The 23,974-nt window shown below is 33.8% G+C and overlaps 3 protein-coding genes across 3 annotated transcripts in view; 2 read left to right on the top strand and 1 right to left on the bottom strand.

Annotated features, from left to right (window-relative positions):
• LOC142981920 (zinc finger HIT domain-containing protein 2) overlaps nucleotides 1–11,272 on the bottom strand; it is a 24,332-nt gene extending 13,060 nt beyond the window's left edge. Inside the window, exon 1 of the mRNA XM_076128066.1 lies at nucleotides 11,136–11,272. The gene's annotated coding sequence lies outside the window, so the exon portion shown is untranslated. The remainder of the gene's footprint in view (nucleotides 1–11,135) is intronic.
• LOC142981921 (aldo-keto reductase AKR2E4-like) lies at nucleotides 8,315–23,974 on the top strand. Its single transcript, XM_076128067.1, has 7 exons — nucleotides 8,315–8,414; nucleotides 18,851–18,946; nucleotides 20,063–20,233; nucleotides 20,717–20,833; nucleotides 22,151–22,318; nucleotides 22,683–22,883; nucleotides 23,770–23,974. The coding sequence occupies exons 1-7, from the start codon at nucleotides 8,385–8,387 to the stop codon at nucleotides 23,947–23,949; spliced, it is 963 nt and encodes a 320-aa protein (XP_075984182.1). The 5' UTR covers nucleotides 8,315–8,384; the 3' UTR covers nucleotides 23,950–23,974.
• LOC142981924 (uncharacterized) lies at nucleotides 11,550–12,306 on the top strand. The gene has a single exon (XM_076128070.1). It carries the CDS (start codon nucleotides 11,557–11,559, stop codon nucleotides 12,304–12,306), a length of 750 nt encoding a protein of 249 aa, XP_075984185.1. The 5' UTR covers nucleotides 11,550–11,556.

Raw genomic sequence — 23,974 nt, 5'->3', positions numbered from 1 at the left:
AGTTTTGCGGACAACCGCGGTATGCCATTTTTTTTTAATCTTTTTGCGCTAATGTTTGTTTGTTCGTACATTATAGTACTTTCTCGCAGTTTTTGCTTTCATCATCATTTCAATAATATTCTGATCGATATGCCATCGATTTTCCATGAATACTTTCTACAATAAAATTTAAACTTCACAATATTTTCACCAAAAGTATGTTTTATGCTTTTACTGCGATTTGAATGTGATAGTCGAATTTATCAGAAAGATATTATAAGTACTCGATATTTTTGACATTAACAAACACAATAGTTTTTTTTAATAAAAAATATCGAAAATTTCAGTTTTTTTTCTCCTGACTCTTAGTTTGCCTACTCTTTTTAGGCAAAATTAGACATGTATTTACACTAAAAGTGAAAAGTTTTCTCAAATACAATATCAGTCAGTGTCACTTCAGTCGTTAGTAATCATTAACGTACAGATGTGAATCGTCTTTTAAACGAAAACACTTTCGTTCGTCACGCATATCTTCCCCTTGATCGTATTCCAACTGCAACACTGTGTTACACACCCCAGAACAATTTGTATTGCTCGTTCTATCAGTGAGTTACACGGTGAAACACTGTGTCGTGTAGTGTTAAGGTGTAATTTGTATGAATAAATAATTGAAAGTTATGTTAGCAAGAAGTAAATATTCATCTATACTAGTATTATAAAGCTGAAGAGTTTGTTTGTTTGTTTGAACGCGCTAATCTCAAGAACTACGGGTCCGACTTAAAAAAATCTTTCAGTGTTAAATAGCCCATCTATCGGGAAAGGCTATAGGCTATATATATCGAATAGGCTATATATCATCACGCTATGACCAATAGGACTAGAGTACAAGTAAAAAATGTTACAGAAACGGGGAAAATGATGACCCATTCTCTCTTATGTGACGCAAGCGAAGTCGCGCGGGTCAGCTAGTGTACAATATTTGTCGGTAACTAGTTTATTGACAATGAAAAAAAGCGTTTAAGTCAGTTAATGGGTTGAGGCGACTGCTTGTTGCATATTCAATCGAATTGTATTGCAAGTAACGCGGAAAGACTGTATTTAAGCCGGTTTAAAGTGTAGTATGACACGAACGTCTTCCTTCCTTAGTCAAAGCTATCGGAAAAATACAGCGTGTTTTTATTTGAATTTCTTTTCACGTCTTTAATTAACGCATAATATTTTTTGTCCGATTTTTTTAGATAGTCCCAATTTTGTAAAGCCTTTTTACTCCTTTGCATAGCCAAATTCACGACTTACGTCAACATCGTAATTTGAATAAGAGGCAGTGGTGGATCCATAATTTTAGTTGTATAGGATCTAGCAGGCACTAAGATGATTGGAGAACGGGTGCCTGTCAGAAAGTCCACAAAGATATTATGTGAATACTTGAACAGAGAAATTTTCAATTTTTTTGGCGGTTGGTGGAGACGTGCGGTGTGCGATCCGAAATGTGCAATCCACGATCCATGAACCGAGATGGATTGCTTGGCGTAGATCCGGATATTGAGCACTAAGCACTCATATTACTATAGGTGTAGTCACAATATAAAGATGAGGCTATCGATATTTGTTTTTTGCTTTCCACCGATTACACCATAGATTGCCTGGCTTTTTTCGGTTCGATATCAAAGATCATAGATAATGTCTTATTGGTTTCTTTAATGATGATGATCGTGCTTTTTTTTTTACCAGTGAAGAAGACATGGGAAGCTTTGGAGTTATTTCGAGTAGAGTATTGATGAAGCAGTGACTGCCGTACACTTATAGATAGTCTAAGCATCGTAGACGAGGGTTCGAACCCAAGTTAATATACCAATCAGGCGATTACTATTCGAAGTAGCGTGTGCAAGTATTTTGGTAGAGATAAAGATCACAGTAATTGGATAAAACGTTGCATTTGCCTTAGAGTTCTTCAAAGATAGCTTTTAATATCGCTTGCGTCACATAAGAGAGAATGGGTCAAAATGTTACCCGTTTTTGTAACATTTTTTACTGCTGCTCTGCTCTTGGTGATGATATATAGCCTAAAGCCTTCCTCGATAAATGGGCTATCTAACACTGACAGAATTTTTCAAATCGGACCGTAGTTCCAGTTCCAACCAGTAGTTCAAACAAACAAACAAACAAACAAACTCTTCAGCTTTATAATATGAGTATAGATGTGTGTATATTGAGAACTTTGAAAATGAGTCGTTATGCTAAAATATCATCCGGAACAATAAATTTTAATTAGGCTTTCTATTCATTACGTTGGAATTTTTCTATCATAAATTATACCAAAACAATAGTCAACGGCGACTTAAGTCTAATAAATCACAATAGTGGATAAATAAGGAGTAATTGTAGTTTTCTAATGCATTCGCTACTTGATTAGGAAGTCTGTCACATTGGGTGAAAGTCAGTGTCGTGTTTATGTGGACCGTACCTCAACCTGGTTCCGATCGACTTTTTTGTAAGTGGACCTGTTTTAATGATGTAACCTTTTTTGCGATTAAAATCTCTTTTGATTATGTCGTTACAACATTAATTAATTTATTATGGAGATTGATTGATCTAATAGCGTTTTTTGAAGTATCGAGTAATATAGGGGTTGATTGCGGCAGCGTGTAAACTATATCTAAGTTGTCAATTTCGTGTCTTTTTGAAACATACTTAGCAGTCGAATTATTAAGAGTTGCTGTGTTATTTGCGAAATTAAGGAGCCAGCAAATAAAATAAATAATAATTATAAGCTATTTTTTTACTTGCTTGTATTTATATACTATGTATTTATCAATAACTATTTGCTTGTAAAGTACTATCACGCCGCCCACAGGTGCAGGTACTTTAGGGGAGAAAGGAGAAAGCAGTCAGATTTGTTTACACCTTACAAATGTCCATATAAAATGCTTATTAAAGTTCCTTATTTGGGGATAATAAAAGTAAAACTGTGGTTAAAGTAAACTGGGTTATTTCGATATACCTTGAGTCAGACTAACAGTATGCTGGTATATCACTTCACTTACTGTTCTAAATGACACACCTTCTATTTCCGACGTTGACTAAGTATGCAGTATTTTTGTGACGTTATGGTTCAAAGCACATCGTTGGCTTACTTTACTGTTACCATGGTCAGTTATGGTATTAAGATTCCATTCCATTCTCTTTTCTATTTCATTTCTAAAATGGGGTTTTTAATTTAGGCATTACTTATTTGCTAAACTGCGGCTCCTAGCATTTATTTTTTTAGTAATCAAGTGCTTGAAAAGTAGCAGTAGTTGCCTACGCATGTTGCAAAAAAATCTTACCCATATTGCGAAATAACTACACGTACTCGTAGTCACAAGATTAATAATGCATAAGGCAGGTACATCGCGATACTTTTTTGCTTCGGTGGAAAATACTGGAAATGCTTCATGCACCGTATCCCTATCCAGGCTCGGAGTCGGACCCTAACGGACGAGCTGGAATTACCGGCTAAAACTACCGGAGTGTAACTTCGACGCGCCTGTGTGCGCCAGGGAGCAGTAACTAGTTTTAGCATTGCAACTAAACTTAGCGATAAGTACTTGTATTTACCAGTGAACACGGGATTAGGAAAATGTATTATAGGAACTCCTAAGTAGTAGTAAGTAGTAAGTACCTAGCATTGATTAAAACTAAAAGATACGCACATTAACAACATAATGTCTAGAGAAAACCATTTAAATAAAAGTAAAGTAAGTATAAGTTTCATTCACAACGCAAAAGAAAATAATTAACATCCGCTTTTCGTACGGATACAGCAATTTTAATGTCTTTAAGGCCAATGATTTCTTTGTAAAATATACTAAATGATCTTTTGAGTGCCTACAATCTACATACAGATTGAAACACGTCGCTACGATGTCTTGCTATACACTCTTGTGTTTTCATTTCAGTCGTTTGACGAATTTCCATAATACCCGGTACCTACTCGCAACCAACGTCCGTGCTTGACGGGATGTATAGATGTGAATGGAGTAAAAGAAGTTCGTAATGCATCTTCGAAATTTCGTTAGATTTTTGGGTTTGCGTATTCGTCATATTGTTTCCTTGTTTTACCAAATCTTTTGTGTTTCCGTCAGCTGAAAACCTTGCATACAAGGCAAATATTTCATCTGACGACAGTTTTGAAATATGGCTTCAAACGAGATGCATAGAGCCGCGCGAGTATTGTCACATTTTTCTAAGAAAGAAAACGTGACACATGTTGTTGAACCCGTCTGCTCTGTCTGGTGTTAAACAATGAAGCTTTTTATCACTTGCTATAATGAAATTATGTCAGTGTTCATTGAGAACAGATTAACTTGATGGTGTATCAGTCTTTGATTATGGGAAGACTATAAATTTAACAGCAAAGCGGAACAGAGGGCTTACTCTCGGCATTCGAATACGATTGCAATCGTGTTGCAATGGGTTTATGTTGAAAACTTGAAACGTACTCTTACCCTCTTATTCATAAACACACTATAAACCTATTTTAGTTAAAAAAACTACTAATGTATGTTTTCTTTTTTTTCATTTCGCTAAGTAGTGAAAAAACAAAACTCTTTATAAGCCTTTCATAACTTCATATATTTTTATGAATAAGAGGGTTAAAATCCCAAATTTTAACACTCAAACAATTCACGATTAAAAGATAGTTTCTAATGAAACAATTTTTTTTTGATAACTCCAGCACTAAGAATAGCTCTTACGTCGCGGTGACTTTTACAAACATACGAACAACGGACACAAAGTACAACCAGACTCAACAACCATTTTTCGACGACAAACTATGAAACAACTTTTTGTGAACCCACGATCTCCCGACGAATCTGTCACGATTGAAATCGATTTCGAGTGTCTGGAGTAAGCCAGCAGCACCGAGAAACTGTGAGAAAATAATTGAGCATGAAACTTGGCAATAAATCTATGGTTTTTAGAAAAATATACTTACGTACTATATAATGGATAAATTAGGTCAACGATCGTTAGAAATAGTGAGTTCAATGGAGTTAGTTGTGAGAATGGCAATTGCCAAATGACGTCACTGTTAAGTTATGTCAAAGGTTTTCTGGCAGTTATTATAGTAGTTAGGTAGAGGACACTAGAGGATTATTAAAAAACTATTTTTTTGTCCATAACAAAAGCCATGACTGTCCTACTGCTGGGAAAAGGTCTCTTCGTGAACGAGGAATGGGTAAATCCTTAAGCCCACCATGCTGGCCAAGTGCGGTTTGGGGAATTCGCTTGCCGTCTATGTTTCAGAACTTTTACGCATGCAAGGTTTAATCACGGTGTTATGTAATGTAGGATTATTTTATGAAATTTGTTATGGACTCAAGCCCTAACCCCTCCCCCCCGTTTGGGAGGAGACCCTTGCCTTGCAGTGGCACAGAAATGGGTTATTAAAAAAAATAGAGGAAACAAAATATTATAATAAGGAAAGCGAATGTCTATCAAATCGACAGCCTAGCTATAGGCCGCTTTGAAGATTTCAACATTTGATATTAGATTAGCTTGCGGTTGCAGTCTATAGGCACAAATAAGGCTTTATATATTTTAAAAGGTTAATGACTTTGAGTTTTTTTACACTGAACTCATTGCACAGGCTATTGCTCAATTAGAATAGATAATGGATACGTTTCGAATTGCATTATAGGCAATAAAACGTTTAATAAAAAATAATTACTTTTAACATTTATAATTAGTTTCATAATATAAAATTGCGTAATTTATAACCATCTAATTATTTAAATTATCTAATTAGTTTTAACTAATCTCATAATAATGTTGTTACCACAAAATAATACTTAATACTATAGTCTTACAACTTACCAGAGAGCCTTGTATGCAAAGTTCTCAGACGACGAATACAAAATTTGTGTGTAGTGACCCGTTGGTTTATGCAACCCTCGGAGGCTTTTTATCCAGCTACTTTATTTTCAAAACACACAGAATTTTAAATAAGAATCTAGAATAAACTAGATAACAATGCTCTCTGCAAAATTGTCAGACTACACTCTTTAAATTTCTTCAATTTTGTTTTGTTAAAGTTAACACTTGAAATGTCTAAACAAGGATTCAAATTTCAAACCCCACATAAGTAATTAGAGTTCACGTAACTGTAAAGTCAATAACCGGTAATATTTGTTAGGCATAGAAACTTGACAAGTGAGATTAACCTTTTAAAAAATGGTTCCGTAGCAACATGTATTCTAATGGGATTGCAATTTTAATCTCATATGGCGTTTTGAACTGAATGACAAATGTTGCTCATTGTAATTTAACCCCGTGTCTTTACCTATCACCTTGTCAAATTTTATCAAAATTAGCTCTGCAGCTTGGCTGTGAACGCGTACAATACAGAGTCAAGTGTAGTTTATTTAACCGGTTAAGAAAAGTTTAAAGTTGTATTAATTAATTAATCTAAGATTCATAAAGCTCACCATTTGGTTCATCTGACCTCGAAAAAACCTTCCTAACTTTAATATTTATTTATGTATTTAAATTTTATTAACACATAAATATTGAGTGACCTTACGAAACAATGATGCTGTCAAGATGGCAGTTACGTCACAATGACATTATTAAACAATTGATATTCTAAATGTTGAGATTTTATTGTTTTAATTTATACGTAATATTATTTATGCAAGAAACTGTGTGCCCGTCTGTCTATCTGTTACATTTTCACTACAAACATTTTTAATAAAAAATAATTTTAGCATTAGCACTTTGATAGTTGAAAACCCAAGATAAAATCATGATTTTTATCGAACCTCTGACTCAAAACAGAAGCGTGCTGTTTAACAAGTTGTATTATTTATTTTGTGTACGTGAGCGGAGTAGCTCGGGTTAACTAGTATAGCGTATTTTAAGTGAATATTAAGTAACTATGTATAATATTAAACACAGGGTTTTCGGTCACACGAACAACATAAGACCTAATATTTAAATTAAAAATTTTCAATGCTTTAATAAATGTTTTTTATATTATACTGGCTGTAATAGCCCAAGAAACCACAAGAGTTACGGCGAACCGCAGAACCATTATAAAAAACTTTCTATCGATAAAAAGCATTGCGGTTTTATTCAAAGCATTCCGCATCTCTAAATAGCAGTTGTCTAAGCGCTGATAGACTAGTTTTTTACAACGTAACGAGATAAATAGCTGTGTAACTGTCATGTAACGTGTACAATACGTCTGCTATTTGTTCTATAAATCTAGCCTTTTATACGAGAAATCTGATGACTAAAGATTATGACAAATAGTTTTGTTAGACCCGTTTTGTTGGTATTATTGATATCCTTGAATCTAAATTAGTTTGATTTTCAAAATATTATTAGAGTATTTGAGATGTAGGTACTGATTCTTGTTGCTATATTTCAAGTAAATATGTTATTAGTAATTTCTTTCCGCGGCTTAGGCAATCCTAGTAATATTATAAATGCGAAAGTTTGTGAGAATGTATGTAAGTATGGATATTTGTTATTCTTTCACGCAAATACTACTGAACAGATTACGATGAAATTTGGTAAATAGGTAGCTGAAGACCCAGAATGACACATAGGCTTTTTATCCCGGAGTTCGCGAGGGATCGGGATTTACACGGGAAGGGTTTCCACTTGGACGAAGTCGCGGGCGGCCTTTAGTAAATATTAAGTTCAAATTGATTGATTTAATTCATTTTATTTTTCACATAACGTCATAATTATATCACTTGTATAAATATAACTAAAAATATTATAAATGCTATTTTAAGAGCAATAACATTTGTTTGTTTTGGAAATCGATTAACTTTATTATAGTGGTCTAAAATCCAAGGATAAGGGCAATGGTCAAGGCAGAAGGGAGTACTCTACATTTCTGTAGGTACAAGATTGAAGTAAGCTCTACGTACCACAATTTTAAAGACCTGTTACTAACTGGTAAGTATTCATTCAGCTACTAGATACAAAAGACCAGCCTGTGTACCAAAAAAATGGAATAACCTAACCTAACCCAACCTGTATCCAAAGTAACAAATGTGTAGTAATAATAAAATATAGCGATTTGGAACCCGAATTTGTCTAATTTATATACGTACTTAACTTCATTGCTCTAGTATTAAAGTCACACCTTTTGCTAAAAGAGGTAGGCTGAGATCAAAAACAACAAAACTCAGGTTACACATTTATTACCCTACAGTTTTTCTTAAAGTAATAACTTGAATTCGAACCCACGACACCTCAATCCTAATTCCAACCCATTGCTCTATCACTATATACAACGGAAACATTATGTATAACTATGTAATACGCTCTATGCTCACATAATATGTATATGTACTTCCCCGTCTCGACGCCGATGTCAGTGTGACCGCGACTTTACTCCGCGAAACATGATCTTACTATTGTTACTTGGGATTCATGTAAGTTATATATTATTACCTTATTTATTTACTATTATGTTATATATAAATTAGGGTTTGAAGTATTAATTTTGTAGATAATTGTATCGTATTTATTATCTTGATTAGGAAAAAATAACAGGTTGTACTTTTTTGAGTTTATTGTTTTAAATACAATAAATAAAATATGTACAGGTAAATCAGTTTATATATTATCATATTTATTTAATATAATGTTAAAAATATTCTTGTTTAAGAGTAAGTCATTAGTAATAAATACTATCGATAATTGTATACAGTAACAATTAACGAGATTATAAAAAATAACAAATTACTTACCTACTTTTTAAAAGTCTTAATATTTGTATTTTTTATTTTTATCAGTAGTCGATAATTCTTATTATGTTGACATTTTTGCAGTGTAATTTTGTTACAAAATTAAAAAACGAAACAAGGTTTTTAATCTATACTAATATTATAAAGCTGAAGAGTTTGTTTGTTTGTTTGTTTGTTTGTTTGTTTGTTTGTTTGTTTGTTTGTTTGAACGCGCTAATCTCAGGAATTACGGGCCTATTTGAAAAATTCTTTCAGTGTTAGATAGTCCATTTATCGGGGAAGGTTATAGGCTATATATCATCACGCTACTACCAATAGGAACAGAGTACCAGTGAAAAATGTTACGGATACGGGGAAAATTTTGACCTATTCTCTCTTATGTGACGCAAGCGAAGTTGCGCGGGTCAGCTAGTTAGAAAATAATTAAGTTACTATATGGTTTAGAAAACTAGGTGTGCCTCGGTAAGATAAAGTTACAGTTTTCAAAATAAATACCGAAATACTCACGCTGTTTTCAAATCCTGTTAAATTATAAGATTCTAGTAATAGATTTAATAGTAATTCTGTTGATTTTTATAATAAAAAGATGAGTACGTCGTGGCTAAGTTGAAAATGCCATTTGAAATGATTTACTAAGCAGGTCGTGAGCGACTTTGCGAGTCGTGAATTAAAATCTAATTTAGATTGTGACCTAACACGATTCTATTGATATAGGTCACTTGATTCTGTTTTGATGCTATGTTACCTACCTAATATTACCTATTAATACCTACTTAGTATAATTTTCGAAGTTAGCTAGTAACTATTAAATTTTAATATGTAGGTATTGGGTAATTCCAAAGGTTTTTGTAGACCAATTTTAATGTTAGAGATTCTCCATGTGTGCAAAAACCTCAAAATTTGTTGCCAAAATAATTATTTGATTACCCTGTTTTTAGCTGGTGAACACAATACCTAACCCCTCTCTCATTCCCGATGGAGATTTACGCTCAGCTTTTTTTAAACTGTCGCGGTAAGAAAATATGTCAAGCTTTAACGCATTACTATCCCACTGCTGAGCAAGTCTTCTTTCGAAACGAGGAAAAGGTTAGAACTTGAGTTCACCACTCAAGCCAAGCCTGATTTGGAGATTTGCAGATTCCAAGTCAAAATATCTTACTAAACAAGAATTTGGTTTTTCAAAATTCAGTAATTTATATTTTTTTCAATTCACATTTAATTACTAGAATCAGATTTGAGGATAAACCCGCCATAAAAATAAAAACGAATTAGTTTTTTTGTTTCTCCAGGAAACTTCTAATAGGCATAAGATTACAAGATGAATTGAATAATGATATGCAAAAATAATACAATAATTATTTTCCTTGTATAGTAGGTAAATTATCATATAAGTAGGTTTTTAATTAACGTTTCCGTAATATTTTATAAAGATAATAAAACGTAGGGTCACAATAACAGACGGACAGAGACGCGACTCGGGGCAAAGTTCGTTAAACTTATAGTTACCTAAATGGGCTTATTGATAAACAAATTAATGTATAATTTAATTAGTAATATAAATGTTATTATGAAAAGTTATTGTAATTTTGATTTACAAAACCTGACTTTAACTAACAAATAATAATTCATATTATTTCCTAAATTTAATTCGATACAATTTAACTTATACTTTATTTCCTAAAGGAATTTAGTCATATTCACAATTTTGGCCGTTCCGGAAAAGCTTCAATACACAGTTATCTTTACTTTTATACCTACATACAAACATTACACTCAAACGTAACACCTCGCTCGATGTACGTGAAGGTTGTAGGCAGAGGTGTTAAATATCATTTTTTCGCTGTTATCTAACTATCTATACTTAATATTATAAAGCTGAAGAGTTTGTATGTTTGTTTGTTTGAACGCGTTAATCTCAGGAACTACTTGTCCAATCTGGAAAATTCTTTCAGTGTTAGATAGCCCATTTATCGAGGAAGGCTATGTATAATCACGCTACGGCCAATAGGAGCAGAGCACCAGTAAAAACGGGGAAAATTATGACCCATTCTCTCTTATGTGACTTAGCCCCATGTAATGGAGAGCTTATTGCATATAGGTAGTTAATTGGCAGATATGTTTACGAATCTTTGAAACTGTCTTAATTATTCTAATAAATATTGGAAAAACCTCAATTCGGAAAAAAACTCATCATCGTTTTTTGCCTATTTCTTAATAGCTTTTGCGGTTATTTTTTTCAGTTTTTTCTATGTTAATTGTTATTTTTATTGGAAAAATCGTTTTAATTGGTTTAATAGCTTAACAGAGTTTCTTTCGCATTTATAATAATGATTGAAAATGAAAGAATAGTTGGTACCATCAATTCAAAATAGGTACGAAGAATTAAGAACACTTAAAATGTCTTACCACTTTTTTATTCATTTTTGTATTTATCGTACCGTATCCATAACGTTTAGTAGGTTTTCCGGTTCCGGTGCTCGAAGCGTAAACATTGTTGTAGTACAGATCCTCCAACTTATTGTGATTAAAAATCATTTACGAACTGTTGGACACGATAAATAGTTGAAAACACAATCTTAACGTGTAGTGGACTTGTGTAAATATTAACTAACAGTGCAATTAAAGTGAATGTGAGAAAAAGTAAAACTGATTATAAAAACCAACGATTACCGAAGTGAGGTTAGAAATTGATTGTGACATTAGTAGACACTGTCAACTGTCAAGTCAACTTGACAGGATCGATATCATTCGTTCATTGCGTCGGTGTTGCCAACACGAAAAATTTCTACCGCTGCGATTCATTTTACGCAAAAATTAAAACTTAAACATGGAAGATCAATTCGAAATCTTGTTTGAGAAAATGAAAATTGAAATGCAGAAACAGACGCTTGAACTGAAGGAATCTATAACTAATTCAGTCATGGAAAAAATGGATGAAAAAATAAAGCCTATTATAGCAGAAAATAAAGATTTAAAGGAAAAAGTAATAAGCCTTGAGAAAGAGATAGAATATATGAAAAGAGATAAGAAGAAAAACAACATTATTATTTTTGGATTACAAGAGGAAGAAGAATCAACGACAGGATTAATAGAAGTGGTGAAGAACATATTTAATAAAGACTTAAATATAAATATTGGGGATTTTGAAATAAATCAAATTTTTCGCATCGGCAAGAAAAGCCCAGGCAGAAAACCGAGACCGGTTTTGCTCTCTCTTGTCAATTCATGGAAGAAAACTGAGATACTGAGAGTTCGGAAAAATCTGAAAGACATATATATAACAGAAGACTATTCTAAAGAAGTATTGGAGAAGAGGAAAATGTTACAAACAAAATTGAAAGAGGAAAGGATAAAAGGGAATTTTGCATATCTCAGGTACGATAAGCTCGTAGTAAAGGAAAATAATGCAAGTAACGAAAAAAGAAAAAGGGGAGAAGCTTATTCACCGGGTGATAACACACAAACTAAAAAACAGCAAGTCTGGACGCCATCACATACAAATAGGCGCAACGCCTTTGATGTGATGAGAGGCAGATCCAACTCTCTCTCGTGCCCCAAGGCGGATAATAGGCAATAACAATTAACTATCGGCAACCGGGAAACAAAACAACACAAAAATATAGAAAACCAAACATACAGAAACTACCAACCTCCCCCAAGCCGACTGGTCCTCGTGGGGGAAAATGACCACGACCCTCTAAAGATAAACAACCAGAAAAAGAAACGTAACGATAACGATATATATATCGCCACTTTAAACTGTCGATCACTAGGAACCACTGAAAAACTACAAGAATTGGAATTAGCATTGGATGAAATAAAATGGGACATAATTGGTCTTAGCGAAGTGAGAAGATTAGGGGAAAGAATTGAAGACCATGGTAAATACATACTTTACCATATTGGGGAGACGCCTGGATTGTACGGTGTCGGCTTCATGATCAAAAGAAACCTCGCCAAAAACATACAGGAACTAAGAGGGATTTCAGAACGGATCGCATTACTCAACATTCTATTACCTGTAGATGGTGAAGAAGACCGAATATGGTCAATAATCCAGGCGTATTCGCCAACTGAATCCAATAGAAGAGAAGACATATCAAAAATTGAAAAATTCTACGCAGACCTACAATTAACTGCTGCAAATGAATCAAAAAACCTAATAGTTATGGGAGATTTTAATGGACAAATTGGCACACAGAAAACGGGAGAAGAATATACCGTAGGAAATCACGGATGGGGCAATAGAAGTAAAAACGGCTCACGATTGGTGTCCTTTGCTATTGAAAATAAATTAAGCATTATAAACAGTTTTTACAAAAAGAAACCATCAAAGAAATGGACATGGATATCTCCTAATGGCCGGCATAAAAACGAGATCGACTATGTTATGTCTAACAACTTAAAAGTTTTTGAAGACCTGTCTATCTTAAGAAATTTTAATTTTAACACAGATCATAGATTGGTTAGAGCTAAACTATCAGGGACACGTGTTAAAAGACCAAGACAATTTCACAATAATATGAGAGCCATCGAGTGTATTGGCAACACTGATTTACTTCTAAATAACCTTGAGACATCTTTACAAGGAAGGGAAAAAGAATGTATATCGACTCAAGAAAAATACACCCGATTGCTCAAACAACTAAAATCACAAACTAAAAAAGCAAATATGACCAGTAAGACAGCGATATCATTTAGAAGTAAGCAATTATTACAAGAACGGAAAGAACTTATACAACAAAGAAAACATAGCAACAATAATAATGTCCAAAAAATTGCAGAATTAAGCAAAAAGATAAGCGAACAACTAAGAAAAGAACGGAAAGCAAAAAGGTTTGCAACACTAAAGAAACATATAGAAAAAACAGGCGGAATAAAGAAGGCCCTAAAAGAAATGAGTTACAAAAAGGATTGGATTCCAAATATGAAAAATAAGAACAGGGGAAAGACCAGCAAAAGACCAGAAATTCTACAAATTGCTACAGAATACTACCAAAATTTATACCAAAGCCGTAAAGGTGACCAAGTAATAAAAGAATATAATTCGGCAGATACGGACGAGATAAACACAATCCTTAAGGAGGAAACCATAAAATCAATTGAAACACAAAAACTAGATAAAGCACCTGGATCAGATTTGGTCACAAATGAACTGTTAAAAATAACGTTACCAGTGATAGCACCAAGACTAACAGATCTATTCAATGAAATCCTTGAAACGGAAACCATCCCAGAAGACTGGACTAAATCGACCATCATACTGCTACATAAGAAAGGAGACAAAGGCGATATAGGAAACTACAGGCCGATCAGTTTAATGTCCAATATTTATAAAATATTTTCTAAAATCATTCTACAAAGAATCACTAATATACTAGATGAAAACCAACCAAAGGAACAAGCTGGTTTTCGTAGTAATTTTTCGACCATAGATCACATACACACTCTAAGACAAATATTACAGAAATATAGAGAATATAATAAAACGTATTACATTGGGTTTGTGGACTTTAATAAAGCGTTCGATACATTGGAGCATGAGTATATATGGGACGCTCTAGAAAGGCAAAGGGTGCCAGCAAAATATATAAGAATAATTAAAAATGTTTATACAGCAAGCACTGCACAAGTTAAACTTGAATCTACGGGCAACGAGTTTCCTATTGAAAGAGGTGTGCGTCAAGGAGATCCTATATCGCCTAAATTATTTTCGGCGGTGCTTGAGATGATCTTTAGGAATCTAAACTGGACTAAAAACGGCCTCAACATAAATGGCGTGAATCTCAACCATCTACGCTTCGCAGATGATTTGGTTTTGTTCTCAGAAGACGCCGAAACGCTGGGACTAATGTTGCAGCAACTATCTGATGAAAGCGCCAAGGCCGGTCTGACAATGAACCTAACTAAAACTAAAATTATGACGAACGCCCAGCAAACAGTAAACAACGAACAAATAACAGTAAATAACGAACAAATAGAATATGTGAAGGAGTATATATATCTGGGCCAACTTATATCTACAGATAATTGCATGGAAAAAGAAATAGAACGAAGAATAATGAATACCTGGAAACGGTTTTGGTCTCTGAAAGAGATAATGAAGGATAAAGATATGCCAATGTCAGCAAAAAAGAAAGTGTACGAAATATGCATTATGCCATGTTTACTTTACGGGTGCCAGACATGGGCATTAACAGAACTACAAGAACATAAAATAAAAGTCTGTCAAAATTCAATTGAAAGAAGTATATTAGGTATAAAAAGAAGAGATAGAGTAAAACTGCAGGAAATTAAAATGAAAACGAAATTTAAAAATGTACACACGACTTACCGACAGCTTAAATGGCGTTGGACTGGGCATATGCTAAGGGAAAATAGAGACAAATGGACAAAGATAGTGACAGAATGGTATCCAAGGGGAAACAAAAGAAATCGAGGCAGACAAACAATAAGATGGGAAGATGATATCCGGAAAATAGCTGGTCCAGTATGGACTCGTTTAGCTAGAGACAGAGATGCGTGGAAATCTTTAGAGGAGGCCTATGTCAACAGACAAGCTGTTCCACAGAAACACCAGTTGCCGATAGATAACAACCAAGTTAGTTAGAAAGAATGTTTAATTTTAGGAAGTAGGCATGTCAAGAATATTTTAATGTTTATTTGTTAAGAAACAGCAATAAAGGCTATTTTATTTTTTTATTTTTATTTTTATTTTATTTATCCATAACGTAATCAAAAGAATCCTGAAAAAACCATCTTAAGTAACATAATGATGAGTAAAATCATCGCAAGTGAACCAAAGATAAGAGACTTGTATGTCGTGTATAATTTATGCAACACTAAACAAATAGAAAGTGTTACTATGAGAGCGAGAACGATTGCTCAATATATAGATTATATATAGATTGAGAAACTCTGAGGTTAATGAATGATCTCTTGATATTTGATCTAATATATTATCTACTTAGTAACTTCTGCCAGCGACATGGTCAATGGAAATATCTGTGGTTTTATTTGCTAATTTATCGAATGCGTTAAAATCTTTGATTCTATGTACCTTCCTAGTATATTTTTTTCTGGACGTAATACAATAGCCTCTGTCTTTCTAGTGTATGTTTTACGAAAATAATAGCTCCGGGTTTTTAATTATGTCCTTGCGAAATTTTATTAAATAGGTTTGTGGTTTAGTCATGAAAACGAAACAGCATTTATAATGTTAGAAATTAAGTATGGATATAACTCTGTAAACCAATGTAACTTTACTAATAGGCCTTTCCATTAAGGAGACAACGACACTGTTTTACCACTTCTGAATAAGTCAGTGTTCATACATTTGCTGTCGCTTTAACTATCGGATAGGTTATACGAAACTTATACTTAGCCTTGAAACTAGCATTTAGTTCTGTTAAATCTTTATACTATCACGGATCTTAGTGATACACTATTTATTTATAATGTCACTTAGAAACCTTGCGTTAAAAGCATGTTAATGAGCCGCAGTGTATTCTGATCAGCAGACGAGCTGACGTGGAATGTGTCAATGAACTTTCCAGGCTTTACAAGGTGTTTACATTGAATTAACATAGTCGTGTTCAGAATTATAATTAAGTAAATATTGTGAATTAATGCTCGTTTGTTCAGTGATTCTGAGAGATGTGACTACTGAGAATTACATACGATTTACGAACAGTTTTGTTGATGCTGTCCTGTTACGCGACTCTCTACCACTGCCGGCAACCGGCTAGTTATCGAGAAATTTGTATGAAAATCCGATCAGTGCCAGTCCTGGACGCTGAAGAAACTATTTTTATTGTACAGTTTAAATGTCAAACTGTCGATCGTCGATAATATCGACCGTGGAGAATCGCGCTACAGCTGTGTCTTCAATGATCATATTACTCTTTAAATAACAGAATAGAGGATATAAAACCATGAAATAACTCCCATAAGGGCTGATGTTCAACCGGCATCTGAACAGCTATCGTTTTTTATCAGTTTGGTGAGAGAGTATCTAAAATATTTAATTTTGTTAATGAATTTTAAATATTCAAAACGAAGGCGATTCGGTAGTGCCGACTTTTGGCATAAGAATACTGTTTTTTTTTTTGTTTAACCTATACTGTCCCATTGTTGGGCAAAGGTCTCCCCCAAACTCCTCCACCGGTCTCTATCCTCAGCCATCTCTTATGGGTTGATAAAGTTTTAGTATCTGCCCAGACATGGAGATGTCCCACAGTATTGCAATTCTATACCACTATCGACTATCACAGTCGCCTTATATCGAGAAAATTTGTATGAAAATCTGAACAGCGCCTGCAGCCGCAGTGGGAACTATTTTTGGAGTACATCTTAAATGTCAAATCTCGATACTCGATAATACCAACTGTAGAGAATCGGGGTACAGATGACAATAGATCCGCTTTTATTTGTTACATGGGGTTAAATTGTAATTAACCAAAAGTAAGTACGAGTAATCTCATTCCTAAATATCTAACGAAGCTACTAGGAAACGCTGTTTTACAGTCCACCGCACATTATGTAGATAGGCTTTTTTCAAACCAGGTTATGCATCATAATTTTCAAAAATTGTGTTATGTTATTCAACATCGTTATGCTAGCTAATTTTGCGAATAATGAAATAATTATAAGCTATTAATATTTTTATTACCTGCCAGTACGTGTATTACATGGGTTTGGTAGAAAAACTTATAATCGTTAGAACTGGTTTCAACGGTAGGTAGTGATTAGGTTCTTTACCTGCCTTTAAAAGTAAAATGTTGATAAATTCGTATGTACCTACTATTACATATATGTAGTTAGTACTACTAACATAAGGTCTTATATATAAAATTCATGTCACAATGTTCGTTCCCGTACTGCACCGTCCGAAACGGCTTGACCGATTCTCGTGAAATTTTGTGACCATATTAGCAAACATCTTCCTTTTTTTTTGTTATGTCGCATTAAAAATACATACAGCCTTAAATTTTTACCCTTTTATCACCAACCCCTATTTTTTAATAGCCATTTTAGTATAATCTATATGGCAAAGCAACGTTTGCCGGGTCAGCTAATAAGTATATAAAATTATTTTCGGAGAAAGGTCAATGACAGTTGCTCAGCAAAAAAAGCGCTATTAGTGTTAAATCGCGTTGAATTTAAAAAATAGAACAATATTATATTTTTTTCAATATGGCTTCGTTAGACCATGACTATATAAAGTTTTTCATAGTAATGAGACTTTGCTGCCTATCTGTCATCCAGACTGTATCTCATGAACCGTACATCACGAATAGTTAGAAAGTTGAAATTTTCACAGATGATTATTACTGTAGCCGCTATAACAACGATTACTAAAAAACAGAATATATTTTATATTTATTTTAACTCCGGAATTAAGGTACTTAATTTTTTTATTTAATTGATAGGTCTTATCGTTTAACGACTGCCACACTCCACACAATTAAACTAGGTACTTATAATGTTTATTATTACGTTATCGGTAATTGCACTTTTTTATTGTACTATATAATAGACTAGCTGACCGCGCAACTTAGTTTGCGTCACATAAGAGAGAATCTATACTAATATTATAAAGCTGAAGAGTTTGTTTGTTTGATTGTTTGTTTGTTTGAACGCGCTAATCTCGGGAACTACTGGTCCGATTTGAAAAATTATTTCAGTGTTAGATAGCCCATTTATCGAGGAAGGTTATAGGCTATATATCATCACGCTACGACCAATAGGAGCAGAGTACCAGTGAAAAATGTTACAAAAACGGGGAAAATTATAATTCTCTTATGTGACGCAAGCGAAGTTGCGCGGGTCAGCTAGTGGGTCATAATTTTCCCTGTTTTTGTATCATTTTTTACTGGTACTAAGCTCCTATTGGTCGTAGCATGATGATATATAGCTTATAGCCTTCCTCGATAAATGGGCTATCTAACGCTGAAAGAATTTCAAATCGGACTACTGGTCCGATTTGAAATTCTTTCAGCGTTAGTAGTTTCCTGAGATAAGCACGTTCAAAAAAACAAACAAACAAACTCTTCAGCTTTATAATATTAAGTGTAGATGAGTGGTGCTCTCTTTTTCAGTAAAATTATTTTTTGTTACAGACTGCTTCGGCAGTATTGGCGCCCTGCATAGAACTGAACGATGGTAACACAATACCCGTAGTCGCTTTGGGTACCGGCAGAGGCACAGCTAAAGAGGTAAGTTAATAAAATAGTTAGCATTTTTACCCGCCTTCAGAAAAAAGAAGGAATTTCTCGATTCTTCATAGTTTTTTTTGCTGAATATTAGAAATCGTAGCTTTAGATGCTTGCTTATCAAGAAAATGCCAAATCTGTTTATGCGATTAGCTTAAGAAATACCTATCAAAAAAGTGTACTTGCTTTCATTGTCTTTTACAGATTTTGTATATTATTATATGGTTTAACAAATATTCCACTTAGTTCAAATTAAAACTTTAACCGGTTGAACTATAATTAAAACCTAAACGTAATTATTGGAATAATATATTATGTATTTTCCCAATATTTAAACTTTAAAATTATAATATAATATTACCAATATGACACGTAATCTAAGAAAGGGTTAAGTAATGTCAAGTGGTATCGAAAGCTAGACCAATCGAGTTTCTATAATAATAGTAGCTGAGAAATATTGTACGTGACTTAAGATCGTGAAGGTCTAAGGTTAAATTCCCTAGGAATCTACTATTCTATCTCTGTTGATCGTAACTTGACAGTGTTTTGTTTTGAGGTCACGAGGGCACGTAGGTCGGTATCTTATCAGAATATTATTTTGGCAATATTTACTTATTGCACACGAAATATATTTCTGACAAAAATGGTGTCGCAGTAGCAAACGGAAAAAAACAAATAGTTTGTGAAAATAACGCGTACTTCGTCTGTATAGTAAATCCTTTATCAAAAAAATCGATTAAGCTACCGAAGTAGGGTAAAAGTCATGGAGTTGTAACTTTGAAAGACATAAAAAAAATAATGTTCTGCTAGCAATATTTGGCTACGATGGCCAGTTTTATTGAAACTAGTCACGCTTTCAAGAGGTTGTTGTTTTAACCAATGTCCTTTATTATGGTATTCCTTTACGACCATTGAGAGGTCAGGCGCAGAACCGATGGTTTTACGTAGATATGATGGTCTGCGACCTTAACTTCTTTGCTCCGGGCAATCGCAGAAACTCTTGATAGAGAATCTCAGGCATAACTTTTCATCGGACCCGAGAATCAATCTCAATTCTTTTGCATAACGGCTGCATTTTTATCATCATTTGACCAATAAAACTTTTCAAACAAATTTCAGGGCGAATCAATCGATGAAGTCCGTAACGCAGTCCTTTGGGCGATAGAGGCAGGGTACAGACACATCGACACTGCTGCCATCTATGGAGACGAGCCGCAAGTGGGCCAGGGGATAGCTGATGCCATTGCCAAGGGTATTGTCACCAGAGAACAATTGTTTGTTACTACTAAGGTATGTATTTAAATTCATTTAAAACACATAATGTCACGCTTTTTTCCATAGGGGTAGGCAGAGACCAGAGAACGCCACCTGGTACGATCCTTGTAAAACTTAATTTGATTTCATGATTTTCATAATAAATGTAGATAACTTGTGTAAAATATTAAAGTTGAAGATACTATAATATATGTATATTAAGTTTGAAGCAGAGTTATCGGTTGAAGCGCCTTCTAATAAACACGATTCGTTTTCAGAGAGTGTTGTTGATGAACTTTTTTTGAATTTTGTTGCCATTTTTCGTACTTAGCAACGATATTATTTCTTCTGATGGTTTGTGCATATTTAATGTCTGCTTTTTCGTTACTTATTTTTGTTTATAACTCTTCATTTACTACCTTTATCGTGCTAAATAAATATAAAACAATAACATTTGTATTATATCTATTTTTTATAATATATACGTAAATTTATACTGTATATTTTCATTTCTTTCAGCTATGGAACGACAAGCATGCCCGTCACCAAGTGGTGCCTGCTCTAAGAGAGTCACTGACCAACCTCGGCCTGGACTATGTCGACCTGTATCTTATACACTTCCCTGTCGCTCTTAAGGTAAGACACTACACATATATACCTGTAGAAAAGTCGGGACGAGTTGTATGGGACTTATGGGATCACAATTCCCACGAGACTGGAATTAACGGGTCGATTAAGTGTTCGCGTTAATTCCCGTATCCTAAAGTATTGTAGTGCAGTAATTGGGATTCGAATCAACGACCCTTAGATAGAAAGTCCAAGAAAGACGTCGACGTAAGTCCATCTTTTTGTTGTTCGTTCTTACAGTAAAAAGTAATAGTAACTTTTTGTCTGTTTATTAAAATAAAATATAGGTCCGGTGTGTATATAATAGATACACTTATACTATTATAAACTAGACTAGACTATACTAGAATTAAATGTATAGATTTGTAATTAAATTATTTATGATCGTATTTGTGACACAACTCATAAATAATCAATTAATTTATTCAGAATATGTAAGTTATCATAAAATATCTTACATTGTAAGGTATTATGGAATGTAACTATGTAACGTGTATTAAACGGCACCTATGAAAAGCGTAATTAGGACTTGCTTAAAATTACTACGGTGTAGACATAAAAACTAAATAAATTGATAAAAATAAATTTATATATTACTAGCTGTTCTGCGCAACTTCACTTGCGTCACATAAAAAAATTTTCCCCATTTTTGTAACATTTTTTACTGGTACTCTGCTCCTATTAGTCGTAGCGTGATGATATATAGCCAATAGCCTTCCTCGATAAATGGGCTATCTAACACTGAAAGAATTTTTCAAATCGGACCAGTAGTTCCTGGGATTAGCGCGTTCAAACAAACAAACAAACAAACTCTTCAGCTTTATAATATTAGTATAGATTTAAACATTGTACTTTAATATTATAAATAAAAAAATATTGTGTCGAACAATTCGAAACTTGGCATACCTAAATTGAAGTCTGCAATCAGAATCAAAAACATGAAATATATCTTCTACACATTTTTCTTTATTATCGAAATGATCTAGAAAAAATGCCCAAGACATATTCCAGTTTAAAATAATGTTACAAAGTGTAGTTGTGTAATTAATCGTGCTACAATTATAAAGGCATGTCGTATTGATGCATGACAATGATCTTATAGCAATTAATGTTACATTACATTAACATAATTGATATTGTTTTTATTGATTTATAAACGTAATTACTGTTGTAGGTAGATGTATTATTTATAGTTCATAATAAGTCCCAATAGTACATTTAGCGGTAGTATTAGAATAGAATTAGAATAGATAAACTGCTGCTAAATGTATCTCAGAAACCGGGGGTAAGAGAGTCTAAGACCCATAATTCTTTTAATATTTACAGTCGGATGGGTCAGCAGACAACATAGACTACTTGGAGACCTGGCAAGGTATGGAGGAGGCCCGAGACCTCGGCCTCGCGCGGTCCATCGGAGTGTCCAACTTTAACACCACGCAGATCAGCAGGCTCGTCGACCATTGTAGAATCAGACCTGTTATCAATGAAGTTGAGGTTTGTACCAATTAAAAAGAGCATGAGTATTATTTCCTTCAAGTAATTTTAAATGTCATATGCTTGACAGGCGCTATATTTCGACAACCTAATAATGAGCGTATTTGCGATTGATTTAAATTCTAAGTTATGATAATTAATTTTGCGTAATTCCAAAATAAAGTGGTACTATCAAATAGGCTACGGTACTGTGCATACCTTCTTAAGCCGTGAATTTTGCATACAAGGCTCGCTACTACGTTGTTGTACTAGAGTACATGTTGTAGAAAATCCCGCTAATGGTGTTATTATGTACAGACTGCTATAAAAGTTGCTTAGAGTAAATAGTTTGTTTGATCATATGCCTTCCATATTTCTTGTGCAGGTGAATCCCTCAAACACCCAAGAACCCCTGGTCTCCCACTGCCAGCAGCTCGGCATTGGCATTATGGCGTACTCCCCCTTCGGTTTCCTGGTGTCCAGAAATCGCCCGGACGCTCCCCCTCCACGATACGATGACCCCACCCTTGTAGCCATTGCCCAGAAATACGGCAAGAGCACTGGACAGATTGTTCTGAGATATTTGGTGAGTACAATATAATGGTTATAAACATAGAAGATATTTTAAAAACCATTGCAGGCTAGTATTGGATACAAATAACTTGAAAAATACTACTTGGTTCAAGTTATGTTCACTAGATGTCGCTATATCAGGAACGTGGTTCACGGCCTATTGTTTGAGTGTTAGGTCGATAGATAACGCTGTTTTGCAAATGACTTGAGCGATATATTTTTTTAAATATTTCGTACAACAAAATGGTGCCAAAGAAATTATTTAGTTTTTTTGGAAAAAAATTAAATGAACTCTTTTAAAATTGTGCATTAACTTAAGATATACTTATATTAGTCTGTTGTTAAACGTGACCCTGCTTCAAGGTAACTTAAATAGTACATAAAACTAAACACAAACAAAAATAACAAAATAGATTTTATATTTCCTTAAAATGTCAAGTTCATATTAATTATTCTTTCACATTAAGTTTTATATTAATCTATATTGACCTTAGATACTTACTTACATTATCTTTTCATTGGTTTCTTATTAGTAGCGTAAAAGATAGAATAATCTTTAGCCGTTGCTTATATTATTAGTCATCGAACCCTTAACTTAGAGATCAAAGCCAAGTTGGCTTCCGATCGATAAATTATGTGTGTGCCGTGCCTATGGAATATTTTATCTATCGATCAGAAATATTTTTTACATCATAACCAGTTTGCCGATTGATGGCACTTGGGGTTTTCAGCCAAAACCGTTATTAAATAAAATAAGGTTTCGTACCGATTATTTATATTATTCTTTCCAAGTTGTTGTTTTCCTAAGCCTATTTTAATGCCCCACAGCTGGACATAAACTGATTAAAAAATATAATAATTGAAAAATATTATAATGAATAATATTTTATTCTTCACAGATCGAGAGAGGTTTAATCCCTATCCCGAAATCAACAAACAGGAAGCGAATTGCCGAGAACATCAATCTATTCGATTTCGATCTGACGGCAGAAGAAATCTACACCATTGGGCAATTCAACAAGAACGTACGCGTTATTGAAATACCTGACTGGCAAGATTATCCTAACTATCCGTTTTAAGTAAAATAAATATTTTGTTACATAA

This window comes from Anticarsia gemmatalis, chromosome 20, assembly GCF_050436995.1.
Source record: "Anticarsia gemmatalis isolate Benzon Research Colony breed Stoneville strain chromosome 20, ilAntGemm2 primary, whole genome shotgun sequence".
NCBI classification, from domain to species: domain Eukaryota; kingdom Metazoa; phylum Arthropoda; class Insecta; order Lepidoptera; family Erebidae; genus Anticarsia; species Anticarsia gemmatalis.
The sequence above is the reverse complement of the archived record's forward strand: the minus strand, read 5'-3'. Positions and strand labels throughout refer to the sequence as shown.